Source organism: Pseudorasbora parva, chromosome 7 (genome assembly GCF_024679245.1).
Source record: "Pseudorasbora parva isolate DD20220531a chromosome 7, ASM2467924v1, whole genome shotgun sequence".
Lineage (NCBI taxonomy): Eukaryota > Metazoa > Chordata > Actinopteri > Cypriniformes > Gobionidae > Pseudorasbora > Pseudorasbora parva.
The window spans coordinates 5,768,202-5,779,368 of record NC_090178.1 but is presented as its reverse complement, the minus strand read 5'-3'; the positions used below and the strand labels follow the sequence as shown (position 1 = coordinate 5,779,368).

The following is an 11,167-nucleotide window of genomic DNA, read 5'->3' as shown; positions in this document are numbered from 1 at the left end:
GGATCAGCAAAATACAGTATGTTAATCCAGGAACATGACATGGCAAAATCACACTGACTGAACATTAAAATAGAAAAAAAGATTTTGGCCCTCAGTCAATTTATCAATTTATGATTAAATATCTTTCTGCTTGTTGTATTAAGTTTTAGTTATTTTAGTACTTCAACTTAAATGAAAATGAGAAATGTTGGCAAAGAGCTAATTTAATTATTAAAAAAGCAGATTTTTTATATTTTAATTTATTTCAGTTCATGTTTTTTCTCCTTTCAACTAATACAAAATGTGGTTAAAAATTCCTGAACAATTTAGTTTAGGGTTCAGTTCTCACCATTAACTAGCTGCATATTAGCATGCATATTAAATATTAATCAACTAACAGTAATTAATCAATAGTTAGCTACACTCAGCTAAAAAATTCAGAGTAAAAAACAACCCAATGTTGGGTCAAATACGGACTAACCCAGCAGTTGGGTTGTTTTAACCCAGGGATTGGGTTGTCTTAAGTAAATATTTAACCCAACCGCAGGATTAAAACAACCCAATCGCTGGGTTAGTCCATATTTGACCCAACATTGGGTTAAAACAACCCAGCATTTTTTAGAGTGTAATAGTGAGAATTGAACTCTAAATGTGACCAAATTCCCTTTTTATGTGCTCTGGAAACATTATTCTCTTAATTCCATTTAGTGGCACAGAAATGACACATTTGGGCCTCAGTGAAACACAGGCAGAATAAATGTCTGTAAACTGCCAGAAATGGTCAGCGTCTCTTTCATCTGTCTGTTCATGAATCTTGTTTGCATGCAGATGTGATCAGTCCTGAGTGCATCTAAAGCAGCGGTGACCCGCCACACGCTGGAAAACTGCAGTCTGCATCAGGAGCGTCAGTCAGGGCTCTCATTAGCATCTGAGCTTTCTGTCGATTCCTGACACTCGGCGCTGGAGCAAATTCCTCCTGATGCCCTGCAGTGCTGCGGCGCACGTGTACGACAGGTTGCATCAGTTACAAGGATGTGATGAAATGAATGGAAACGGTTTAGTATTCAAAGGAGTGGCATGCTATCTTGAGGAAATAAAGACAATGCATCTGGTATAAAAGGTCCATCATCCTAACAATGTCAGCTAAAGATGTCCTGTACATACATGACACGCTGCTGTGAGCAAGTAAGACATGCTGCTGCTGTATAATATAGCATACATGCTGCTATGCTACAGCAAATCATGACTAAGTATTCGAAGGTTGAGGATGTGAGCTCATTGGCTAATGATACAACAGGAACCAATCAGCTGTGCCCGATGATATAGATGATATAGGGAAGGATGTGATTGCAAGCAGTTTGAGTTCACCCTGCACCATTCATAAGTTCAGTTATGACAGAACTTTGTATATACAATGTAAAAATGATATGATCATTAATTATAATGTTTTTACATTGCTTTAAAATAAGTTACAAAACACAGGCAATTTTCCACTTTTTTTAAAAATAAACTATACAAGATTGAACTCAGTTTAATGTAATTTAAGTTGAAATTATTTAAACATCCAAGTTGATTGTACTTAAAATGTAAGCAACTGTAAGTGTTTTTTTTTACAGTGTAACATGGAGGTCTAACAAAATGTGATTCATTTTTAATAAACTGCATTAAATGATAAAGGATGCAGGATATTGTCACTCATAATCCTCACAGTATAATAGATAAAACATTAAATGAAGCATGACATCACTGTGGCCTGAAGTGAAAATGTTGCTCGCTCCCTCGGTCAAAACTTCCCTCACACACTTTGACGAGGTTGAACGCTCTTTATAATGGTGTTGGGGATTCCTCCGAAGGGAAGCGCTTAGGGAATTTCAGGAGTGTATGTCAAGGGCTTATCAAGGGCTCCCCCCATCACACATTACAGTGCATTCTGGGATTGCATTCACATGTGATGCTGCTCTCTTTTGCAATAACCTTAGTTCAGGAAAAGGCTATTTAAGGCTTTGGAAAAGAGCTAGTGTATACAGCGATATAGATTGTATAGTCTGATCCACATTGATTAAAAGTTCGGGGTCAGTTTTTTATTTATAAAGAAATTATTAATTTTATGCAGCAAGGATGCATTAAATTGATCAGAAGTGTCAGTAAAACCATTGATAATGATACAAAATATTTCTATTTCAAATAAAAGCTGGATTTTCTATTCATTTAGAATTCAGAAAGTATCAGTTTCCACAAAATCTTAAAGAGTAAAATGTTTTAACAATGATAATAATCATAAATGATTCTTGAGCAGCAAATTATTATATTAGAATGATTTCTAAAGGATCATGTGACAGTAATGATGCTGAAACTTCAGCTTTGACCACAAGAGGCAAGGCAAGGCAAGTTTATTTATATAGCACATTTCATACACAATGGCAATTCAAAGTGCTTTACATAAAAGGAATAAAAATAGGGATAACAAATGCATAAGAAAACATGAATACTACACTGTAAAAAATTATTGTTGGTTTTTGTTGGTTTAACTTAAAAAAGTAAGTAACCTGGTTGCCTTAAAATTTTGAGTTTATTGAAATTAAAAATTTGAGTTGATACAATGAAGGAAATTTGTTTAATAAATAGAAACTCAAAATGTTTTTGTATCTGAACCACATAAAAAATTTGATAAATCATGTTTCACTGCATCATCAGAAATAAAACACACAGAATTACCCAATAATGCTTACAACATCTTTTAATAATATTTTAATAAAGGTTGACGAATCACAAAAAATGTTCATTGTATTAACTCAAAAATGTAACTTCAATGAACTCAAAATTTTTAAGGCAACCAGGTAAACTTTTTTTCTAAATAATTTTTTTTACAGTGTATACACTTTACTATATTCAACAATGAGAAAACACTTATTTTAAATTGTAAATATACTTTTTTTTCCTAACTGTATTTGTTATCCAATTAAATGCAGCCTTGGTGAGCAGAAGAAACTCCTTTCAAAACCATTAAAACCCAAACTTATCAACGGCATTCACAGCGTATCATGAAGGCCAGATTTCCAGTGGTCGCTGTTGCTCAAATGTTGGTACTCAAATATACGTGTACAAGTTACATCAACATAATTGACAAAAATCTTAAACATAAGTGCTCGAAAAAAGAGAATTTCTGAAATACGTTATGATCCAAGTAGAGAAAATATATCATAGAGAATAATGAAAAAGTGCACCATGAGGAAAGACCTCTGGAGAAACACGAGACCACAAGCAAACACATCATTAAAACATTAAAGGGGTAGAAATGAAAAATCTATCATCATTTACTCACCTTCATATTTCCCCAAACCTGTATGAGTTTCTTTCTTCGGATATTTTGAAGAATGTCGGTATGGACCCCGTTGATACCCGTGGTATGGTTACCAACATTCTTCAAAATATCTTCTTTTGTGTTTTCTACAATTCACCCTGTCATTTTTTTGTAACTCCAAACCTGCATGGTGTTATTTTATCTGTGCTAAAACAAGCTTTTTTGAAGTATCTTCAATTATAATGGCTCCAAACATAGCAGATCATAAAAGCACCATAAAAGTCGTTGTGCTACACATGAGGGTGCTACACTTTTTATTTTAGGTGAACAATTCCCTTACACAAAGAACGAGAGCAGTTCTAAAAATGAAAAGCTCTTTTTCGTGACCCATTTTTTTCCAACTAGCAACCCTGAGAGAAAATTGAGAGGCGATGCTCAACAATCCATGAAACCGAACAGACACAATGTGAGAAGAAAGAGTGGAATAAGAAGCCACGGAGCATGACGGCTCAGGGACAAATGCAGGAGGAGACGGGAACAGTCCTGCATTATTCAGCTCGTACTGTATCTCCCCGGTCACTGCCAGTGACAACAGCAATGAAGGAGGTGTGTGTGTGTGTGTGCGGCACACTGAACAACTGCACACCAGCTTCACTTCCAGCATTTTATCATGCATTAAAATTATATTATATAATGCATCTCCAAGATATTTTTATTCTTAATGCAATTCAATCTGCCCTATAACTTCCATCTGAAGTTCCTATTATACATTATAAAACTTTCCTAATCATAGTTTTACTTCTAAAGAGTATAATGCATTAAAGGTTCAGGTCACTAAAGAAAGAAAACTGTCATTATTTACAGACTGAATCACCCAGAAACAGCAAGTGAAACTCACTTTTATTGCTAATATTGTTTCTTATGTCTGTCCATAATGTTCTTATTAACCGTGAGTGAAACTGTGGGAAAATGGCATGTTTGTGCTAGAGACATTTCCAGAAACGAGCCAAAAGAAACGCTTTAACTTGCAAACACAAATGAAAGGATTTATCTCTCCTTCTGCAGCTAAAGTGACAAATTGTATTATTTTTCATGCATTGGTAAGACCCACGGTATTATGCCTTTATGATGAAATGTTATAAATCAGGTTCACAGAAAGAGTTGAGCTGAATTTGTAAATAACTGTAATTTATTTTTCATTGAGTCATTGGATCATTGGAGTACACTTTACAAGAAAATACTACTTCTGTCGTTCTATTTCAACATTTCACAGACACGTATTTTTCACATTCACATTCACATATTTATTATTATTATTATTATTATTATTATTATTATTATTATTATTATTATTATTATTATTATTTTTATATCATTTACTGGTAATATAATTTAATATAATTAATATAATATAATATAATATAATATAATATAATATAATATAATATAATATAATATAATATAATATAATTAATATAATATACTGTTAATATAATATAATATAATATAATATAATATAATATAATATAATATAATATAATATAATATAATATAATATAATTAATATAATATACTGTTAATATAATATACTGGTAATATAATATAATTTAATATACTGGTAATATAATATAATATAATTAATATAATATACTGGTGATATAATATACTGGTAATATAATATACTGGTAATATAATATAATATAATATAATATAATATAATATAATATAATATAATATAATATAATATAATATAATATAATATAATATAATATAATATAAAATTATTTCTGGGTAAAAAGCCCCATCACACAGTCTCTGTGCCAATAAATGCCCTTTTTTTGACCGTAAGAATTATTTAGCAAACATATTAAATATAATTGATCAAGACTCCCGGTGAGAACTTTCACGTAATTTTGATGAACAAACTAGGGAAACATAATTGATCAAACCCGAATGGAAATCATAATTAATATTCACAAATGTGCAATTAATAGAACTGATATCATCCGAGAGCTGAAGGAACTCTAATGACTGTTCGCTTCAATAAATTTACAGAACTTTATGAAAGGCAGCATAACAAAATCCCACCATTCACTTTTCTGTGCTAATTACTGAAGTCTTCTCCTGCCGACAGACTCCATCAATCACAGGTGATCAACCTCCTGTGGGCAGCTCTCAGTGCTCTTCACGAGTCACACACACCTCTCATCGCACGCAGCGGCCATTAACACTGACATTTATTAGTTTAGATTTTACATAAAAAATAAATAGAAAAAAAGACCTTCCAACTGTGTTAAAACTGTTTTAATGGCTTTAAAGTTCAAAATCAAGCCTATTTACCTTCTTAGTTTATGTTCCTTGTCTTATTGGGAATCAATCATCAATGCACGCTATGCCACAGAATAATAATTATTATAACAACAATAATAATCATGTCTTAATAATAAAATATAATAACATTCAACTTTTCTGATGTCACAAATTCCTAATATTTTAATTTAAAATTAATTTACTTAAAGGGATAGTTCACACAAAAATGAAAATTCTGTCATTATTTAATCAGCATGTTTGCTTGACGTGTGAGAACCAATGAGGTTCATTCTCGTGTTACGCATCACGTTTGAGCTTCAGCGAGAACCAATGAGGTTCATTCTCGTGTTACGCATCACGTTTGAGCTTCAGCGAGAACCAATGAGGTTCATTCTCGTGTTACGCATCACGTTTGAGCTTCAGCGAGAACCAATGAGGTTCATTCTCGTGTTACGCATCACGTTTGAGCTTCAGCGAGAACCAATGAGGTTCATTCTCGTGTTTACAGCACGCTTGAGCTTCAGTGAGAACCAATGAGGTTCATTCTTGTGTTACGCATCACGTTTGAGCTTCAGCGAGAACCAATGAGGTTCATTCTTGTGTTACGCATCACGTTTGAGCTTCAGCGAGAACCAATGAGGTTCATTCTCGTGTTACGCATCACGTTTGAGCTTCAGCGAGAACCAATGAGGTTCATTCTTGTGTTACGCATCACGTTTGAGCTTCAGCGAGAACCAATGAGGTTCATTCTCGTGTTTACAGCACGCTTGAGCTTCAGTGAGAACCAATGAGGTTCATTCTTGTGTTACGCATCACGTTTGAGCTTCAGCAAGAACCAATGAGGTTCATTCTTGTGTTACGCATCACGTTTGAGCTTCAGCAAGAACCAATGAGGTTCATTCTCGTGTTACGCAGCACGTTTGAGCTTAAGCAAGAACCAATGAGGTTCATTCTTGTGTTACGCATCACGTTTGAGCTTAAGCAAGAACCAATGAGGTTCATTCTCGTGTTATGCATCACGTTTGAGCTTCAGCAAGAACCAATGAGGTTCATTCTCGTGTTACGCATCACGTTTGAGTTTCAGCGAGAACCAATGAGGTTCATTCTCATGTTACGCATCACGTTTGAGCTTCAGCGAGAACCAATGAGGTTCATTCTTGTGTTACGCATCAAGTTTGAGCTTCAGCGAGAACCAATGAGGTTCATTCTCGTGTTACGCATCACGTTTGAGCTTCAGCGAGAACCAATGAGGTTCATTCTCGTGTTACGCATCACGTTTGAGCTTCAGCGAGAACCAATGAGGTTCATTCTCGTGTTACGCATCACGTTTGAGCTTCAGCGAGAACCAATGAGGTTAATTCTTGTGTTACGCATCACGTTTGAGCTTCAGCAAGAACCAATGAGGTTCATTCTTGTGTTACGCATCACGTTTGAGCTTCAGCAAGAACCAATGAGGTTCATAGACGTAGAGACTACACACAAGCACAGCAGATGACCTGTAAGGAGTTTGTAATAATTGGGCTTAAGTTTCACTGAGAAATTCATAAAATTCCAGAAGTAAAATGACCATTGCCATTTCAGGTTAATATTAACAGGAAAGAGGAGAAATGCAGGAAGCTGTGCAAATGAGAATACGCTTGTGTAACTGTGGCGGTTACAAACCTCAGTACTCAACACGGTCTGAGACTTCATTGCATACAGATTCCCCTCAAACTGCTGATGCACCATGACAGAAATTGACCTGAAAGAGAAAAAAATGCATAGAAGAGAGCGGTGCCAAGAGGCTTAGTGGCAAGACTGTGAATGCAATATCATTTGAAATGCAACGACTAACAGAACTGACCTTGCGGGACTGTCTTGGCCCCCGAGAGGTCAGCTGTATTGAGCTGTTCGTTCGATCTAATGGCAACGCTGATGATACTTCAGGCAGAGCTGGAACTGATGTGCATCTGCAAGTCCAGAGAATCTCAAAAGCTTATACTTAAAGAGTATAGTGCCTTGAAACGCGCAGCATTATTCAGTGTTGATGTAATTTCCACTGAAACAGGAAAACAGGGCGGGACATAGAGCAGCTCCTCCCCTTTTTAAATTCATCCAAAGCCGTTGAGCTCAGTAAAGCTGGAGTTTCCTCTTAATCTCTAACTGTTTCTCCTTCTGATCTCCTCCATATCGCTTTAAAATACAGCAGTCAGTGCAGAATTCAAACGTCTTCAGGTCTGTGCCGACTCAATCACAAGATGCTGTCGTGTCTCTGGACCGGATCTGCGGCGGTTCGCGTGACACTAACGTGTACACAGACTTCATTTGCCCCAATGGAAAACATATTTTACACTGCCTGAATCATTCCCTATCCCCTATAAAGTGCTCTAAATGTGTGAACAAGAGACTGATTTCAGCTGTAGCTTCAGCATCTGTTTATAATGAAGGGGGCGTGGCTTCAGACACTAGAGAGCATTTGATTGGACAGAAAATCTGATGAGAAGCTGAAGTGCAGAGTGATGTCATCAAAATCCTTGATCCTTATTGGTGGAAGTGAGAGACTGTACCTTTTGAATACTTCTAAATGCAATTCTTCTAAATGCATATTTTGTTTTGGAGAGCACTAGCTTAAGATAACAGTAAGTCTAACATATTCATACTAAAATTCTATTTTTGATTTCATAGGGACTTTAAATCTGAAGTGTGCAATTTTTAATGTTCATTAATGTTAAAGCATGCTCTAATAACCGAAATTAATATGCAGTGTAAGTATAACAAATCATAGGAAAAGTGTAACGCTGTAACTAATAAATGTGATTGTTTATCTGGGATTTGTGGGTCTAATGCATTATAAAACCTAACGATCCACCAAAGTGCACACTATTCATGCCAAAACCTGTGAATCATGTGCAATATTTTGAAGATGAATGTGGCACTTAACACAGGTCGGAGATTAATAACATGTTTTAAAAGCTAATGTGAGCTGGTGCAAATGGAGAGAATGAAAAAAAGACACGAGAGAGCATTTGTGCACTTGTTTTAAATGTATAAATTGCACAGATCTTTTACCAGTATTTGAAAATATTCAACAATGAAAGACAGAAGACGTTAAAATTAACAATGATCAGCACTACCGCAATTAATAGTGCAAATAAATGTAATCAAAACTTGTACAGAAACACCTGAGGAAAACCAAAAGAACGAGTCTTTCATAAATGTCCGTAAAAATTAGAAAAGAGAGAAAGAGAGAGAAAATAGGAACAGTTAATGACATGAATCACGCACATTCATCATGTAAAGACTCATTCCACCATTACTGTGTCTGACGGCGTTGCTTCAGGGACAAAAACCCCAGGAAAAAAACGTCACATTCACCATCGATGCTTTGAGACGACTGTGACCGATAGGGCTGGGCATTAGTGCTAAAATCACAGGCAGTTTCACATTCTGTGTGCATGGGACAATCTGCAGGACTGATTTCATCTGTGTTAAACTGATGTTATTCACAGCTGAATCATTTTAATGTATACGCACCAACATAACAGTACATTTACCTACAATATTTTGACTAAAATAATATAAAAAGCACCAAAAGAGGACATTTTTGTGTGATGATGCAATGAATCTTTGATTTAGAGTTTTGAATCTATTATTTGAAATGGAACTGAATTTGAACCGATTCACGAAAATGAATCAAAAGAAGAATCTGTTGACTCAATCGTTTCTGAAACTTAATGAACAAACTTAAAACTAAACAGACATGTGCATGATTCACAATCGCCAGCATTTTTTAAGTGAAGATGCAAAAGCATCTTTATTTTTGAGCTTTGAATCGATTCACTGAAACGAAGTGATTCAAAAGAATCAAATTAAATGCTATTTATGATACTGAAGAATTATGAAACTGAAGTCTGACGGCACAATCTTTAGGAAACTCAATAGACTTAATAAATTTAAAAAAGCACATTCAAATAATTGTGGGGTTCACAATCTCCAGGAAAATCATTGCAAAACATATTCAGTATATAATGGCCCAGCCCCATGGCATACGGTGTCAGTGCAAGTGTGTGTTTTTCCACTCTTGTGATGCTGGTCTTTGAAACATGGCATGTCGTGCACAACACCGAGGCTCACGACGCAGTCAAAGCATTAAAAAATAAGTTTAAGTTTAAGAAGATGAGCACTAGAATCACATAAAAACAATCCTGCCCTGCGAATGACATCATTCAACTTCCTGTTCAAACGAAAGGATTTTGTACAATACATTTAGCAAAGGAACCTTTGAAAATACCCCTGTGTTTGCTTTGCCTTGAGATAATAGAGAAAAAATGAAACCACAAAATTGGACCCAAAATCAAAATATCACGGGTGGGGAGAGAAAAAGAAATAAAAAAAGACTGCAAACGCTTTGGCAGAAGAGGTGGGAAAGGAATACACAATGGAAGGATGAAAAGAAAAGATAAATTACAGGCGAGACGTGAAGAAAAGTGGTTTTCTCTTTCGCTCAGCATGGCCCACCATCATATGGCGCTCCTCCCACAGATTCGGGGCTGCAAGTTATTCGTTTTTTCCTCACAGAGGAAAGAAGCAAAGAAAAAAGGTGCTCTTCTCATGAAAGTCACGTTTCACTGATTGTCCACGGAAAATTGCGCCGGCTTCTGCCCACCAAGGAGAGCAGGAAGTCTCGGCTCAGAGATATACAATCACAGCGTGTGTGTATATATATATATATATTTATATAAAGAGATCCTTTACAGGAAAGGAGCTGAGAATCCATGTCAGGACCGTGAGGTTACGGCCCTGCCTTTGAATCCATGTTTCATGTGTGTGTATGTGTGTGTGTGTGTAACGGTGAAAATTACTCCAGGGACGTCTGTCCGTCGCCTTGTCTGGTGCTGTGCTCCTGCAAGCATGTTTTGTGTATGACGGGCAGCGGGTGAGCCTCCGTGTTAAACACCCAATCCTCGAGCGGCAGCAGGTCGTCGTCCGAGAACAGTAGGTACAGGTATCTGTGATCGCATATGGATGTGGTTAACAAAACTCATATGCGTTATTAACATAATACAGCATGACATTCTTTAAAGCACCCCTATTATGCTTTTATTTAGTGTGCTGTATACCTGTTTGTGAAGGTAAAAGGTCTGCAAAGTTTTTGTTTCCCAAAAGGAACTAATCAGTTCTGAACTGCCTGAAACAAGTCTTCAGTAACTCTAGTCTCACTTCCTGCATGAACCTAGGTTTGTAACAAATTAGCATAATTCCAGCCCATGGTCTTCATTGGCTGCCCATGATCAACATCTACTTTGCCCTGCCCTCAAACACTGTAGTTGTAGCTGAGACTGGAAGAGTTTGGTTCGTGTTTTCTGCATTGCGAAAGCAACGGATGACATTGATACGATAAAACCGAGCGGTAACCTCCCCGCGCTCTCTCTTGAAGCCAATACGGAAGTAATGTAAACTGCAATTCCTCAACTGGCCACTAGGGACAGGCTCCAGAAGGAGCAGCATCTCATTGAGCTAATGATAAAATTCCCAACTTTACAGCAGAAAAAAACATGTTTACAGCCTGGTACAAATTGTGGTTTTGGTCTATACGGC

The 11,167-nt window shown here is 36.2% G+C and overlaps 1 protein-coding gene across 2 annotated transcripts in view; it reads right to left on the bottom strand.

Moving 5' to 3' along the window:
- Positions 1 to 8,591: 8,591 nt before the first annotated feature.
- Positions 8,592 to 11,167, bottom strand: part of LOC137082578 (mannosyl-oligosaccharide 1,2-alpha-mannosidase IA) — a 312,430-nt gene continuing 309,854 nt past the window's right edge. For both annotated transcript variants that reach the window (XM_067447843.1, XM_067447844.1), the window contains exon 12: positions 8,592 to 10,578. In XM_067447843.1, the coding sequence (XP_067303944.1) occupies positions 10,428 to 10,578 (151 nt within the window). In that variant the 3' untranslated portion in view covers positions 8,592 to 10,427. The remainder of the gene's footprint in view (positions 10,579 to 11,167) is intronic.